This window comes from Lissotriton vulgaris, chromosome 1_1 (assembly GCF_964263255.1).
Source record: "Lissotriton vulgaris chromosome 1_1, aLisVul1.2, whole genome shotgun sequence".
NCBI classification, from domain to species: domain Eukaryota; kingdom Metazoa; phylum Chordata; class Amphibia; order Caudata; family Salamandridae; genus Lissotriton; species Lissotriton vulgaris.
Genome location: NC_141685.1, coordinates 241,382,395 through 241,397,633, shown reverse-complemented (window position 1 = coordinate 241,397,633; position 15,239 = coordinate 241,382,395). Strand labels below are relative to the sequence as shown.

At 52.4% G+C, this 15,239-nt stretch overlaps 1 protein-coding gene across 1 annotated transcript in view; it reads left to right on the top strand.

Moving 5' to 3' along the window:
- Nucleotides 1-11,955: 11,955 nt before the first annotated feature.
- The window catches only part of LOC147745350 (uncharacterized), a 169,961-nt gene continuing 166,677 nt past the window's right edge, over nucleotides 11,956-15,239 (top strand). Inside the window, 1 exon segment of the mRNA XM_086925057.1 lies at nucleotides 11,956-12,352. Within this exon segment, the coding sequence (XP_086781183.1) occupies nucleotides 11,956-12,352 (397 nt within the window).

Below are 15,239 nucleotides of genomic sequence, written 5' to 3'. Positions count from 1 at the left end.
ACACAAGGAGAGGCTGGACGTGATGTCAGCATTCACTGCTGGTATTGTCTCTGCCGATGATAACCCGGAAAAGGAAATTCTTCTTCGTATCACACAATGTGCTCAGTGGATTTCATCGGCATGCGAGAAGCGCCCTCTGGTGGCCGCTGACAGATCCTCCGCCTCCTCCAGTCTCCAGGAGATTACACATTAACAAGCGTTTTTGTGGCAGGAAAGACCTGGGTTTTTAGATGTCACAGACTATCATGGACACCAACAGTCCCGAGAGACGGTGCTACTGCGGTTGTAGCCAGAAATGCTGATATAGTGAAACCCCCCTCCTCTGATACAGTTTAGAGGGAAATCACTTAATGCCAATCTCTGTATTTGTCTTTAGTTAGCATTATCTCTTCTCCTACAGAGTCTCACAGCCATGTTGTTTACTACTGATTATGATTCTTTTAAAGACAGAATGCAGCCTGAAACCGTCCTATATCTCGAGGCGGTACATCTTCGTGTCTGCCACCTTACAGTATTCTCCAGCATCAATTCACTTGTACAGTTGTAAACCAATTGTTTTCTCACGTTCTTGACCCTGTTCATAAGCCCCAGATTGTGCATACATATAGTACATACCAATAATGTAGAATACATGATTGGCCCAGTATAACACAGTTCAAACAAGAGCAAGTGAAGAAGCTAGGATTCAATGGCATGTTTCCTGCTGTTGACTCTCTAGACCACCCCTCATAATTGCTTCATTCCTATCACATGATTTTATCTCATGAAGTTAAAAGAGTGTACAATTTCATGGAATATTTATTGGTAAGTGTTGTCTTTTTAATTTTGTTAGACGGGACCTGGAGGGTCGGCCGAGGACAAGGGGAGAGGCCTCCGGTGAGGGCCGTCTCCAGCGATCGTACAGACAAGTAACTTCCCCCCCACAGATGGACACCACACAAAGATAAAGTTTAACGTTCTTTATAAGCAATCTTGAGGTACGATAGAATGGTACAAGGAGGTCAGGACTCAGGGGTCCCCTCGATTCTAGTGTCTTGGTTAGGGAAAGGGGGTAGCGGGACAGTCTTGTTACCAATCTGGTAGTTACGATGAGATGATGGGTAGCTCACAATCCTCGAGCTTGGTGTTCTAGGTGGACGGGCCGCGGCAGCGCCAGCAGGTCCCGAGAAGATCGTAGGTGGCAACGGTCCGCGGCAGCGCCAGCAGGTCCCGACGAAGATGGTAGTTACAACGGGCCGCGGCAGCGCCAGCAGGTCCCGACGAGGATGAAGGTTGCAGAGGGACACGGCAGCGCCAGCGGGCAGGACGACAGTTCACAAGGCAGGGCTGCGGCAGCGCCAGCAGTCCGTCAAGGATGAGTTCTTCTCGGTGTCTCTCGACTCCAGGATACAACTGCCTTCCTGCTCTGGAGCTGCCCCAGTTAGAGTGGTCTGCTTAATTCAGACACTCTGTTCATCACCACCCTCTCTTCTGAATCGTTTTTGGCCACTATAGGTGTGGCAGGGTATACTCAGACATGAGTCCCTTTCTCACTGCACCATCAGGATTCAAGCAAGCCGGGCCGAAGACGGCTGAAATGCCAGAAACCGGTCCCCGGTAGCTTGTCTCCTTTCTGGTGAAGAATTGGCTTGGTAGTTTAGTCTGCCCTGTTCCCATGATGCACTGGGCCAGGGACAGACTGATTTGCATATAGCCAGGTTCTGAGCTGGGATGGTGCAGTGAGATAAATAACGGTGATGGATCAAGCCCTGATCTTTGGACTGGGTAAGAGTGGTCTGCTTAATTCAGACACTCTGTTCATCACCACCCTCTCTTCTGAATCGTTTTTGGCCACTATAGGTGTGGCAGGGTATACTCAGACATGAGTCCCTTTCTCACTGCACCATCAGGATTCAAGCAAGCCGGGCCGAAGACGGCTGAAATGCCAGAAACCGGTCCCCGGTAGCTTATCTCCTTTCTGGTGAAGAATTGGCTTGGTAGTTTAGTCTGCCCTGTTCCCATGATGCACTGGGCCAGGGACAGACTGATTTGCATATAGCCAGGTTCTGAGCTGGGATGGTGCAGTGAGATAAATAACGGTGATGGATCAAGCCCTGATCTTTGGACTGGGTAAGAGTGGTCTGCTTAATTCAGACACTCTGTTCATCACCACCCTCTCTTCTGAACCAGTTATAGGTCTGGCGCCCTTTGATGTCCGGACCCTCGCACTTGGAGGTCGGGAGGTCCGGGATGAGGGAGTCCAGACACCCAGCAGGGGGGTGGAGCCAGCGCCCGGGGAAGCTGGGGGCGATCGGCACCTGGCGGGGGAGAGCCATCGACACTTCTTTCTCCCATTGACCTGCCAAGTGGTCCGTTCACCTCCTGGGTGGATGGTGGTGCCGGGATGTCGGGGCCTGGCCAGGCCCAGGGTTAGGGTCGAGTTGAGGCCACGCGGCCTCTTGGTGCAGTGTCCAAGATGGCGGCCGGGCAATGGAGCTGACAGTGGCCCGGCCCAATGATACAGAGATGTCCGGGGGCAGGAGTCCCGTAGGGGACGGGGTGCGGGTTGCTTCTGTGGGTAGCACCAGGAGGGCCGGTGTCCGGGCCCTGTCATGCGGGGAGGGAGCGAGCCCTTCATGTGGCCTGTCCAACATGCGTCCCCCCCAGCTGAAGGCGGGGAGAGTCACTCATCCTCTTGTGGACTCTCCTCGTCGAGGCGGAAAAAGCGTGACAGGCCATCCGCGTTGGCGTGATCCTGGCCAGGTCGGTGCTCCACAGTGAAGTCCATCCCCTGCAGGGAGATGGACCAACGCAATAGTTTGGGATTTTCCCCCCGCATCTGCATTAGCCATTGCAGGGGGCGATGATCTGTTTGCACCCGAAAGTGGGTACCGAAGAGGTAGGGCCGGAGCTTCTTGAGGGCCCACACTACTGCGAAGGCCTCCCTCTCGATGGTGCTCCAGCGCTGTTCTCGGGCCAGTAGGCGTCTGCTGATGAAGGCCACTGGTTGGTCGACTCCCTCGGGGTTCAGCTGGGAGAGGACAGCCCCGATGCCATGGTCGGAGGCATCAGTCTGTACGATGAATTCCCGGCTGTAGTCGGGAGCCGAAAGCACAGGGGCGGTGCACATGGCGGCCTTCAGTTTCTCGAAGGCCGCTTGACAGTCTGGAGTCCAGTTGACCATTTTTGGGTGTTTCTTTGATGTGAGCTCTGTGAGGGGCCCTACAATGCTGCTATAGTCCTTCACAAACCGCCGGTAGTATCCGGTGAGCCCCAAGAAGGCTCGGACCTCGGTTTGCGTGACGGGAGGCTGCCAGGACTGGATGGCAGCGATCTTGAGCTGAAGGGGGGCCACCAGACCGCTTCCCACTTGGTGTCCGAGGTAGGTCACGGACCCCTGGCCAATTTGGCACTTGCTGGCCTTGATTGTGAGGCCGGCCTGTTGGAGGGCCTGCAGGACCTCTCGGAGGTGGCGGAGGTGGTCTGACCAGTGGCGGCTGTACACAGCGATATCGTCCAGGTAGGCGGCGCTGAACTCTTCAAGACCCGCCAATATCTGGTTCACCAGTCGCTGAAAAGTGGCTGGAGCGTTCTTCATGCCGAATGGCATGACTTTGAAATGGTAGTGGCCATCGGGGGTGGAGAAAGCGGATCGTTCTTGGGCCCGGGGGGTGAGGCCGATCTGCCAGTAGCCCGCTGTCAGGTCGAAGATGCTGAGGTAGCGGGCAGCCCCCATGCGGTCGATCAGTTCATCTGCTCGGGGGATAGGATGAGCGTCGGTTCTGGTGACAGCGTTCAGACCCCGGTAGTCGACGCAGAATCGGAGCTCAGGAGTGGTGCCCGGGGCAGCAGCTTTGGGGACCAGCACGACTGGGCTGGCCCAGGGGCTGTCCGAGGGCTCGATGACCCCGAGTGTGAGCATTTTTGACACTTCTTCTTGGATGCAGGCCCGTACCCGATCTGGTACGCGGTACGCCCGATGTCTGATAGGGGGACTGTCCCCAGTGTCCACGTCGTGCAAGCACCAGGGGGTGACCCCTGGGGTGAGGGAAAACAGGGTCGCAAATTGCAGCAGGAGGCCCCGACAGTCTTGGCGCTGTTCCGGGGTCAGGGAATCGGAGAGTCGGACCCCGTCCACCGAACCATCTTTTTCACGGGTCCTCAGTAGGTCAGGGAGGGGCTCGGAGTCTTCTTCCGCTCCACTGTCTGTAGCCATCAGTAGGCTGAGCTCCGAGCGCACAAAGTGGGGTTTGAGTCTGTTGGCGTGGGGGACCCGGAGGGGGTTCCGGGGAGATTCCATATCGATGAGATAGGTGACGGGGCTCTTGCGCTCGACTACCTTGAAGGGCCCTGTCCACTTGTCCTGCAGGGCACAAGGTTCGGTGGGGGACATCACCCATACTTGCTGGCCAGGTTCGAACTCTATGGAGGAGGCATTCTGATCGTACCATTTCTTCATGTCCTCCTGACTGGCCACAAGATTCGCTTTTGCTATTTCTCTGAATCGTCTGGTCTGATTGCGTAGGGTCAGGAGGTACTTGTAGACGTCTGGAGGGGTTTTCAGGGGGGCCATCTCCCAACCTTCTTTGACTAGGCTGAGGGGCCCTCGAACAGGGTGTCCGTACAAGAGTTCGAAGGGGCTGAAGCCGAGGGACTTCTGGGGGACTTCTCGGTAGGCGAAGAGGAGGCACGGGAGTAGCACATCCCACTGGCGACGGAGGGGCTCTTCCAACCCCATAATCATTCCCTTGAGTGTGCGGTTGAACCGCTCGACCAGTCCGTTTCCTTGAGGGTGGTAGGGGGTCGTGAATCGGTAGGTGACCCTGCACTGCTGCCAGAGGGATTTCATATATTTTGAAATAAAGTTCGTGCCTCTGTCGCTGACGACTTCCCGGGGGAAGCCCACCCGGGAGAAGATCCCCATTAAGGCTCGGCCGACCACCGGGGCTGTTACAGTTCGCAGGGGAACAGCCTCGGGATAGCGGGTGGCGTGGTCCACCAGTACCAGGATGAATCGATGTCCTTGTGCTGTTCGGGGGTCCAGGGGCCCCACAATGTCTATTCCCACCTTTTCGAACGGGGTGGTAACAACCAGGAATGGTTGCAGGGGTGCCTTGAGTGTGCGGCCGCTCTTCCCGCTGGCCTGGCAAGTGGGGCAGGACCGGCAGTGGTTGAGGACGTCATTTCTCATTCTTGGCCAGTAAAAGTGGGTCACCAGGCGGTTGTAGGTTTTGTCCTGTCCCAAGTGTCCAGCCAGGGGGACATCGTGGGCCAAATTCAACAGGAAGTCTCTAAAGCGGAGGGGCACCACCAACACTCGACTGGCCCCCAACTCCGCGATTCTTTGTTCGCTATACAACAGGTCATTGTCCCAATAGATCCAGTGGGCCCCAGCGGTATTTCCCGCGCTCTGGGCGAGGGCTTGCTGTCGCAGTCCCTCGAGGGAGGGACAGGTCTTTTGCTCTTGACGGAACTGTTCCTGGGTGGGTCCCCCTTCTTGACGCCACTGAGCCAGGTCTGGAATGTCCTGGGGCTGAGCGAGCCTTTCTTGGGTTTGTTCTGGGGGGTCGGTATGGTCGGCGTCCCCCACTGGAGCCATCGGGGGAGGAGGTGCTGGCCATTCGGGTTCTTCAGGTCGGGGGATGTCACGGGCGGCCATGGACCGGGTGGTTACGCACGCCCAGTCCGGGAGGCCCAACATCCCCAGGTGCTCTCTTCTTTCCACGGCGGCCCACGGGGAACTCTCGAGATCGTTCCCCAGGAGACAGTCCACGGGGGCATCATCGCGGACCGTCACCTTCAACATGCCGGATACTCCTCCCCATTCGAATGGGACGCAGGCCATCCGACACAGGCTCTCAGAATTGTCGGCTGAACGGACGGGACAGAGAATGTTCGGCAGGATTTGTTCTGGGGTCACCAGGTGACAGCGGACGGCCGTCACACTGGCCCCCGTGTCACGTAGGGCTTCAGCCCTGCGCCCATTAATGTTCACCCACTGACTGTATTTTCTGGTGTTGGCGGGTAGGGGAGCCCGCGGGATCAGGTCTCTTCCCCCTAGGCACGCCAGAACCATGGCGGCCGGTTCCCACTCTTGTTGTTCCTGTTCATATTCTTCATGTTCTTCGGAGAATTGCTCCTCTCCCAGGGCGGCGGCAGCTACCTGGCGGGGCCCCGGAGTCTGGTTCTTTGGGCAGTTCGGATCATTGGCGTAGTGGCCGACTCGCTGGCATCGGTGACAAGTGACATTGGCTCGGAACCCCGGGCGCATCGGGTCAAAATGGTTGTCTCTTCCACACTTCCGGCACCTTTGACCTAGAGCCTGGCACGTGTCTGCGTGTGGGAAATCATAGCCAAATCTGTAGCACTTGAGTTGTCGCTCCGATCTTTTCTTGGAGCGACTTGAACTTCTGCACCAACGACTTGAGGGATGGTGCTGCTTTTTGGATCTGGAGGAGCGAGCTTGTGGTGGGGAGCGTCTATGTGTCTGTCGAGACTGAAGTCTGAAGGCTTGCTCACATTTCTCGCTTCACCCGGCCTCCATTTTCTTCGCATGCTCATCAGCCTGATCATTCACTCGCGTCATTTCCTCAATTTTGTCTAGTGAATAACTTTTCTTAAGCAGTTTGCGTCGCAATGATTCTGATAAGCAGCCTTTCATAATTCTCAGTCTCAGTGCATCTTCTGTGGAAAAAGAATCAAAGTCACAGTATCGTGCTAAGCATCTCAGACGTGTGACGAATACACTCATCGTTTCTCTTTTCTCCTGCGATGCCAGTTAAACGTGTATCGCTCATAGTCAACATTCTTTTTGTGTAGGAACTTGCAGTTGAGCGCCCCACAGACATCAGCATACGAGGCCGCAGTCGCTGCTAGCAATTCTTTTATGATCTTGGCGACTTCTTTACCTACTAGGTTCCTTAGAGCGATCAATTGATGTCCTGCATCGGTCACGTGGGACCCTTTCATGAAGTCCGTGAAATCCTCTAGCCATTGTTGCCACCAGAGGCCCAAACCCCCACCAGATTCAAGAGTGAGGAGTTCTAGGGGGTGCAGAAACGACACACCTAGCACACCCTTATGACCAGGTTCGGTGTTCGCCTGACGGTTGCGTGTCGATGGGGACCCTGGCATCTTGAGACCCTCTCCAGTTGATCACTCGACAGTAGTTTCTATTTTACAGTTGACTTTGACAAGTCTTCTTGAATTATCCAGTTGTATTCGCCAGTGCTTGTTGATCCGCTCAGTTGTATTCGCCAAGGCGTATAGACTATTCCAGTTGTATTCGCCAATGCTTGTTTATCTCACAATTGAACTCGCCAAGGCTTGTTGACGTTTGCAGTTGAATTCGTCAGTGCTTGTTGGCTTTCTGGCACACTGCCGGCCTCCAAAATGGCCGTTGATGATCCCTGACAGGGGATTGGACAAGGCGCCTGACCTCAAAATGGCTGCCACGAGAGTCTTGCTCTTCACGAGACTAGGAGACTAGGGCCTTGACACCAGGAGCACTCCTCATTCCATAATCACAGCACACCAGCGGGGACTCACCCGACTCCAGGCGCAGCACCACGGACTCATCCACGGGCACAACAGGTGAGAGAGGCGCTTTCAGACAGCCTCACACAGCAGTCTTGCTGGGGTGGGCTCCCGGCAGGCAGGCAAAAGGAGCGCTCGATCCCCACAGCACACCTCCCACACGGGACAGTTGGGGTCGGCTCCCAACGTGCACAGACACAGTCCTGGACAGCTGGGGTGGGCACCCAGCGCGCAAGGACACTCGCGCGACGACACGGCAGCAGCACAGACAGGCGGTCCGACACACTGGACGCGCCACTGCTGCCAGGCATCCAAAATGCTCTTCGGCGCCTGCAATCAGCACTGCACTATCGCAGGTCCCGTGGCACCCTCGTCGCCAGTTGTAGTGTCTTGAGGGGCACAGATGACACGGACTCAGCGGTGACTGTGGAAGCCTTTATTCTGCCCTCTTACCGCAACATGGGCTAACTGGCCCCCTCGTTCCCCGACTCCTCTCTTTCCGCCCGCCTCTGTCTTGTCCCCGGGCAGGTCCTAGTGCCCCGGTGCATTCACATCGTTACAAGTGGGTTCGGCCAGGAGTTGTCCGTTGCATCGGCTATTTGTGAGTGAGGATGAGGGCGATGAGATGGAGAAGTAAGTGGCAGCAACATCATCCTCTTAGATACTGTTCATACTGTTCTAATATAATGATGCCATTGATTGACATTGTAGCAGTGATATGGGAGAGATATGAAAAAACTATCAGCGATGGTGTCAGTTATGTTGAGAAAGCATGCATGAAGGTATGTGAGCGCTGAGTGATGATTGTCATGTTGGATGAGTGTAACCCACAATGATAGAGCCATGTGAGATCATGGTGCAATCTGGAGTAGATGGGATTCCTCCTCCATCTGAAATGCAGACCTGTTGCTTATAAATATTTCAAGACTGGAAGTTTCCATGAAAGGTTTGACCTTTGAAAACAATCTTGAATTTGGAAGGAGTGTTGAAATGACTTTTGTATGAGCATTTTCCTGAGGGTCACGAAAACCTTTTCTACGGGTGACTAACTATGTCCTGGCAAAGTCCCACGAGATAGCGACTGCTATGTGATCAATTTAACTTTCCTCAGATAAGCTAGTATGAGATGAGAGTTTTAGGGGGTTTGACAGTTAAAGATCTTGGTGAGGTTGAGTTCTTGGATTTAAATGTTGACACACGGTGAGTATGTTCTATTTAGTTATTTTATTTATTCATTTATTTATAAAGTCTTATATAGAGCAAACGTGACCCACGAGGGTATCAGAGCGCTTTACAATCGGAGAATAACAGCGGAAGAGGTAGGCAACACAAACAAAATGTCAATTTGTCATAATAGAGATAAAAATGAAAAGTATATACATAGGAAAGGTAAAGGACCAGCAATAGCATCTGCAGAACAACGTATATTAGACATTGTGCTGTCAGCCAATCAAATTCCTAGATCGATTAAAGGTAGATATATAAAAGTGAAAAAGATAAAACAGATCTACATCCAATGAAAACATTAATCAGCAGACAATAGTGGGGCAACAGGGGATGTGATGAAAAGACATACAATCAAATACAACCCATGCTTACATTTAGGACATGAATTTGTCTTTAGTGAAATTGATTTTTAGCGTTGATAGGATCCAGGATTCTAGGAAATGAATCGTCGAGTGAGTTCCATCTTCTGAGCCCTCTGGTGGTCCAAATATTATAAGGTTGCTCTATATGTTAAGATCTGCTAGATCAGTAATGTCATGTTTAAGGCTAGCCAGTATGGAGTCCGATTTTTAGATGTTGTATAAAGGTTATTACGGTCTTCGATTGCACTGATCATTTCCTCAGTGTTGGTAATGCTAATATAAAGAGCTTTGAAATCCTTCCTGACACCAGCCACTTCCATTTGTTTTTATTTCTCGTGCTCTGGGCAATGTTGGGGTCATGTGGTGTTATGCTTGTATTTTTTTTAAATAGCTTCCAGCATAGTTGTGTTATCTGCCTTATCTTTAACTTGTGAGTCGTTAGACCTGACACCCTTGGCGTGGTTTTCCCCCATCTTTTTGCCTCTGCCTCCTGTATTTTTGATGCTGTGCTGGATTTCGTTTTTGCTGGTTTAGATGCTTTGGACACTCTGCCACTGCTGTCCAGTGCCAGAGTGTAAGTGCTCCCTATGAAAATTGTTATATTGATTGGATGTACCAGATTGGCATATTTGTATCACCACAAAGTCCCTAGTAAAGTGTACTAGATGTACCAGGGCGGATGATGACAGATGCTACTAGTGGGCCTGCAGCACTGATTGTGCCACCCACATGAGTAGCCCTAAAATGATGTCTCAGGCCTGCCACCGCAGTGCCTGTGTGCAGTCAGTGAACTGCCATGTCCTCCTGGCCAGTGTCCCCACTGGCTGGGCCTAACCCTTCCCTTTCTGTGCACATCAGTCACCCCTATGGAAGGCTCAAGGTACCCCCCTGGGCAGGGTGCAGTGTATGGGTAAGGTAGAGCATGTACTAGTGCAGGTAACATGCTCTGGTAGTGAGCGGCAGCCATTTTGTGTGCTCACTGCTGCAAGGTTATCTTGCTCCATAGACTAACATGGGGGAGGCTGGTCCCAATGGATACCAGCCTATCTTCCCATAGGAACAAGATGGGACATAAGTGATTGATATCCCTGAACTCAGAATTTAATAACACATCTTTTAGGAAAGGTTGTTTTTAGCCTAAGTGCTCCAGCAACACCCAGAACTGGTTTAGACCGGGCTCAGGGCCCACTTGCACAAAGACTTCAAAGACTTTTAGGGGTATAAGAGAAGGACCCCTGACAACAGAAAATCAGATTCTACAATCAAGAGGAACCTCTGCCAGGAGAAGGACCGCTAAAGGAACGGAAGGAAGATTGCCTTGCTGTGTGCTCTAAGAGCTGACCTGTTCTGCTGTTCAACTGAAGGAGAGAAGAAGGGCTTGCTGTGTGCTGTGCCCCTGCCTGCTTGTGACTACCAAGACTTTGCTGTGTGCTGTGTCTTAGACTGAATCTCCAAGGGCCTGAGAAGAGCTGGCCTCCTGTTCTGGAACCCAGGGTCAAAAGGTTCCACAGAAACTAAACTAAGCTGTGAAGATCGTGCTGTTTTGGCCTGGTGCATGATTTATTTCCAACTGCTGATCAGGGGCAGAGATCGGTGTGCTTATCGGCACATATTTTGCAGGGGTCGGAGGTCCGACGTGCCTCTCTCCGTGAGCTCTGCCCCAACAAGATCTTGTGGCCGTGAGGGCGGTCTAGCTGTGACCCGCGCCCTTGAAAATCACTTGCTGCCTTTTCACCGTCACTGCCCGGGGCCAGAAACACCCTGAGAAGTTCACCGTACTTTGCCGGCGCTGCCGAAGCAAAGATCGAACCCGCTGCTCTCTCATTGGACGAGAGAGATTCGAGCCCACACACCAACGCCGTGCTGGGATTGGCCCCAGCGCCGCTGCGTCATCGCCCGAGCCGCTCAGCCATTGGTCTGCGGCTAGCGCGTCACTAGGGGCTCGTCCCGGGAGCCGCACTGTCATTGGCTGACTCCCGGGTGTCTGTTGAGGCTTGTCGAAAGGGCAGCGACCGGATTGGCCAGCTTCGTCCGAGCATTGCTGGAAGCCGCGCTCGAAGCCGAAGAGAGACCCGTCCTCGCCGAGGGAGCAACGCGAGTATTCAACGCCCCCGGCCTGTCGTCCCAGTGAAGAAGTGCCGCACTAGCTCCCCGCCGCTCGTTGGATTGTCGAGAGCGGGTGGGGGAGCTGACGGGACCGGCCGGGGCTGTTCTCAAGCCTTTCTCCTACTGTGAGGCTTCAGAGGGAGCGCAACGGTAAGATTAACACCGCTAGAGTTAGCGTAGAGCTGACTTTGGCATGCAGCACAGCTGCATTATTCCTGTGATAGTTTTTAGGAGACTTGAGACTGCTTTTTAACCGTGTGAAACCTTCCTAGAAGATATACAGATACCAAGAGAAATTGAAGATATCGTGCAATAATACTGTAACTGCATTTTTACTGCTGAAACTAGATAAAGTCATATTTTTGATATACTTACCTGTGTGGTCTACATTTGTGGTGTACTGGGGGGTCGTTGTGGTGATTGAGTGCAAATACTTTAACACATTGCCTTGGGGATAAGCCTGTCTGCTCGTGCGAAGCTACCTAGGGGGTGAGCAGGGGTTATCTACAGTGTGTATTCCTCCACCCTGACTATAAGTAAGGGTCCCTACTTGGTCAAAGGTACTTACCTCTGCCAATTAGAGATCCCCAGCTCTAACATTGTTGGACAGCGGTAAGGATTTGAACTAAGTGTTTGCACTTGACCTGCAGTGATTTTGTGTACACCACTAGTCTAGTTTAGCAGCCACAGATTGCACCTATTTTTTGTCTGGTGAAACCTATTTTTGGAAAGTCTAGGAAGCATCATGTCTCAGAATGGAGTAGGCGAAGATGTGGAATTGCAATTTGAAGTTAAGGAGTTGCTCACATACAAAAAGGAGCAACTGAAGCAGTTCTGCAAGCAGCTTGGATGCCCAGTGAAGGGCAGTGCAAACAAAGAAGAGCTTCAGAAAGCTCTAAGGGCCTGGTGGGAGGCCAAACATGTTGATTCAGAGGATGTTACTGGAGAGAGGGATGCACAGGTGATTGGTTTTGAATCCCAGGGTTTACCAGTGAATATGTCAGCTTCTAGGGCTGGCAGCAACGATTCCAGTAGGGGCCTTTCTCCAGAGGAGCTGGAGGGAAATCAGAGGGTTATGGCCCATGAAATTGAGCTTTTTAAACTCAAGGCTCAAGCAGAAGAGAGAAAGTTACGCCTTGACAGTGAGAAGAAGGCGGAGGAGAGAAGGAATGCTCTCGCTTTGGAGGAGAAGAAACTCCAGTTGGCTCATGAGTTGAGTCTGAGGGAGCTGGACCTTAAAGCTAAACAAGGGGAGTCCAGTTCTAATGGTGGCAGCACACAGCCAGTGCAGGCGGATAAGGTATACATACCCAAAGATTTGGTGCAGAATTATCAGAGGGGTGAGGATATCTATGCATGGTTTAGATCATATGAGCTTGCCTTGAAGATGAATGAAGTGCCGGAGAAGAGTTGAGGGGCAGGTTTGTGGAAGCATTGAGGCCTCTGGGAGGGATGTCTTGGCACCCTTAGAAGCAGCAGGTACCTTAACCTACCCCGCTATGAAGGAGGCTTTATTCCTCAGGTATGGGCTTACTCCAGAACAGTACCGCCAGAAGTTTAGGAACTTCAAGAAACTTGATTCTAGTACCTGGGTGGAATGTGTGAGTATGTACACGCGTGTACTGGAAAGTTGGATAAAGGGCAGCAAAGTAACTGATTATGTGGGGTTGTGTCACTTGATTAGTTGGGAGCACTTGAGTAGTCTATGTGTTCCAGAGCTGCGCCAGCATGTTTTAGACAGCAAGTTAACTGATCCCAGTGAGCTTGCTAAGGAGGCGGACCGCTGGACTAGCACCAGGGTCCACAAGGGGGTGGTAAGTACCCCAGCCAAGGGTGGACAGGGTCCCCAGCAGAAGAGTGGGGGGGACAAGGGGAATCAAAAGGAGTTCTCTAAAGGGCCCCAAAATAGTTCCCAGGAAAAAGAGTCCCAACCCCCCAAGCCTAAGTAGTCCTGGCCCCATAAGGGCAAACAGGACAACAGATCTCAGCCTACTTGCTATGCATGTAGGGAGGTGGGGCACCTCGCCCCTAAATGTCCCAACAAACCTCCAGCACCCACTGGTGCTCCAGCCCCAGGGTTAGCCAGTGTAGCTTTGGGAGGGGATTTGATTTCCAGTGGGGAGGAGGGGTTAGCAGTGATGACCCTTGTCTCTTTAGGAGACCAAGAGATGGACCAGGAAACCTTGCTGCCCCTTAACACTAAAAAATACAGGCAGAAGGTGACCATCAATGGAAAAGAGATAGAGGCTCTGAGAGGCACAGGGGCCAGCGTGACGTCTGTAAGGTGTCAGTGGGTGTCTGAAGAGCAGATCATTCCCAATGTACTCCGTCCTGTGGTGGCAGCTGACAGTTCAGTGCGCCTCTATGAAGTTGGCACGTGTTTCCTTTGAATGGGGAGGAGTCTCTGGTATTTTGGAAGTTGTTGTCAGTGATGTCTTGCCTGTAGACTGTCTATTAGGTAACGACCTGGAGAGCTCTCCATGGAAGATCCCCGAGCGCTTCAGGAACTTCCTACTGGGTCTGGCTCATGACATGCCTCTCGCAGGACATCTGGGGCAAGACAAGACCTATCACAGGCTTGTCACCCACTTTTACTGGCCCCAGATGAAGAAGCACGTTGGTGCCTTTTGTAAGTCTTGCCAAACTTGTCAGGCCAGTGGCAAGAGCGGAGGGAAGTGCGTGGCACCCCTCCAACCCTTTCCTGTGGTGAGCACCCCTTTTGAGCGGGTGGCCATCGACATCGTGGGGCCCCTGGACCCCAAGACCGCCTTAGGCAACAGGTTTATCCTGGTCTTGGTGGACTATGCCACCAGATACCCAGAAGCAGTCCCTCTCAGGACAGTCACAGCACCCGTGGTGGGCCGTGCCTTAATGGGGATCTTTTCCCGAGTGGGGTTCCCCAGAGAGGTGGTCTCCGACCGGGGTACAAACTTCATCTCTAGATACACGAAGTCTCTGTGGGAGGAGTGTGGGGTGACATACAAGTTCACCACTCCTTACCACCCTCAAGGAAATGGGTTGGTTGAAAGGTTCAACTGCACCCTAAAAGGCATGATTATGGGCCTAGAAGAACCCATGAGACGGAAGTGGGACGTCTTGTTACCATTTTTTTTTATTATTTGTTTTTATTGCAGAATTATAAACAAGACATCGAGGTAGGTCAACCAATACACTCATTACATTGCAAAGCATATCTGCGTCAATGAAAGTTGTACACAGCCATTCAGCCCACATTCCGGAGGCTGGGCGGCGTACCAGTGCGTTCCTGCAAACTGTCACGGTGATCATCTCACAGAGATGTCTGGGCAACAACACAGTTTAGTATCTGCTTTTATACCTACAAAACTCCCCCCCCTCTAATCACCATCAAATGTAGTTAGTCACCCTGCGTGGGCGACGCCAGTATCATCAATGCCCACATTAGCAGGTCCATGCTAGCACCCTTCCTTGGTGGCTATCTCTGGGGTCTATCGATAACTACTCTACGTGAACCCAAAGTGTGCCGCCTGGAGATCCCATTCCTTTAGTGACCAGCCCTGGATCCCTAATACAGGCACTCTTCCTGATATTACAACGGTACCCTAATAACACCCCTCCAACCTTCCCTCACCCCAACTGCTGCTGATGTGGGTTATAAACGTTGGTTCTGATAGAAGAGCTCGCCACTAGTCGGGTATTTGCATTCGTTCTTCTAAGCCTCATGAAACCCCTTTCTCCGAATGTACCTAGTCTTCATCCTCTATCAGGTAGTCTTGCAAAGCCTGCACTATCATCTCCCAAGCCCTCGCCATCTCCAAGCTCTTATCATTATCAGTCCTAGTCCCCTGTCGCATTCTAATCACACTTTCACATCCGGACCATTTCAACAACTCAGTCATCCATCTCTTCACCGATGGGCCCTCCTTGGATTTCCAGTGCCAGGTAATCTCTCTCTGGGCCAATATAAGTCCTAGGTCGATAAATTTGCTCGTGATTTTTGTCTTTGCCGTGTGAGGGAACCAAAGCAGCAAACATGCTGCCATGTCAAAC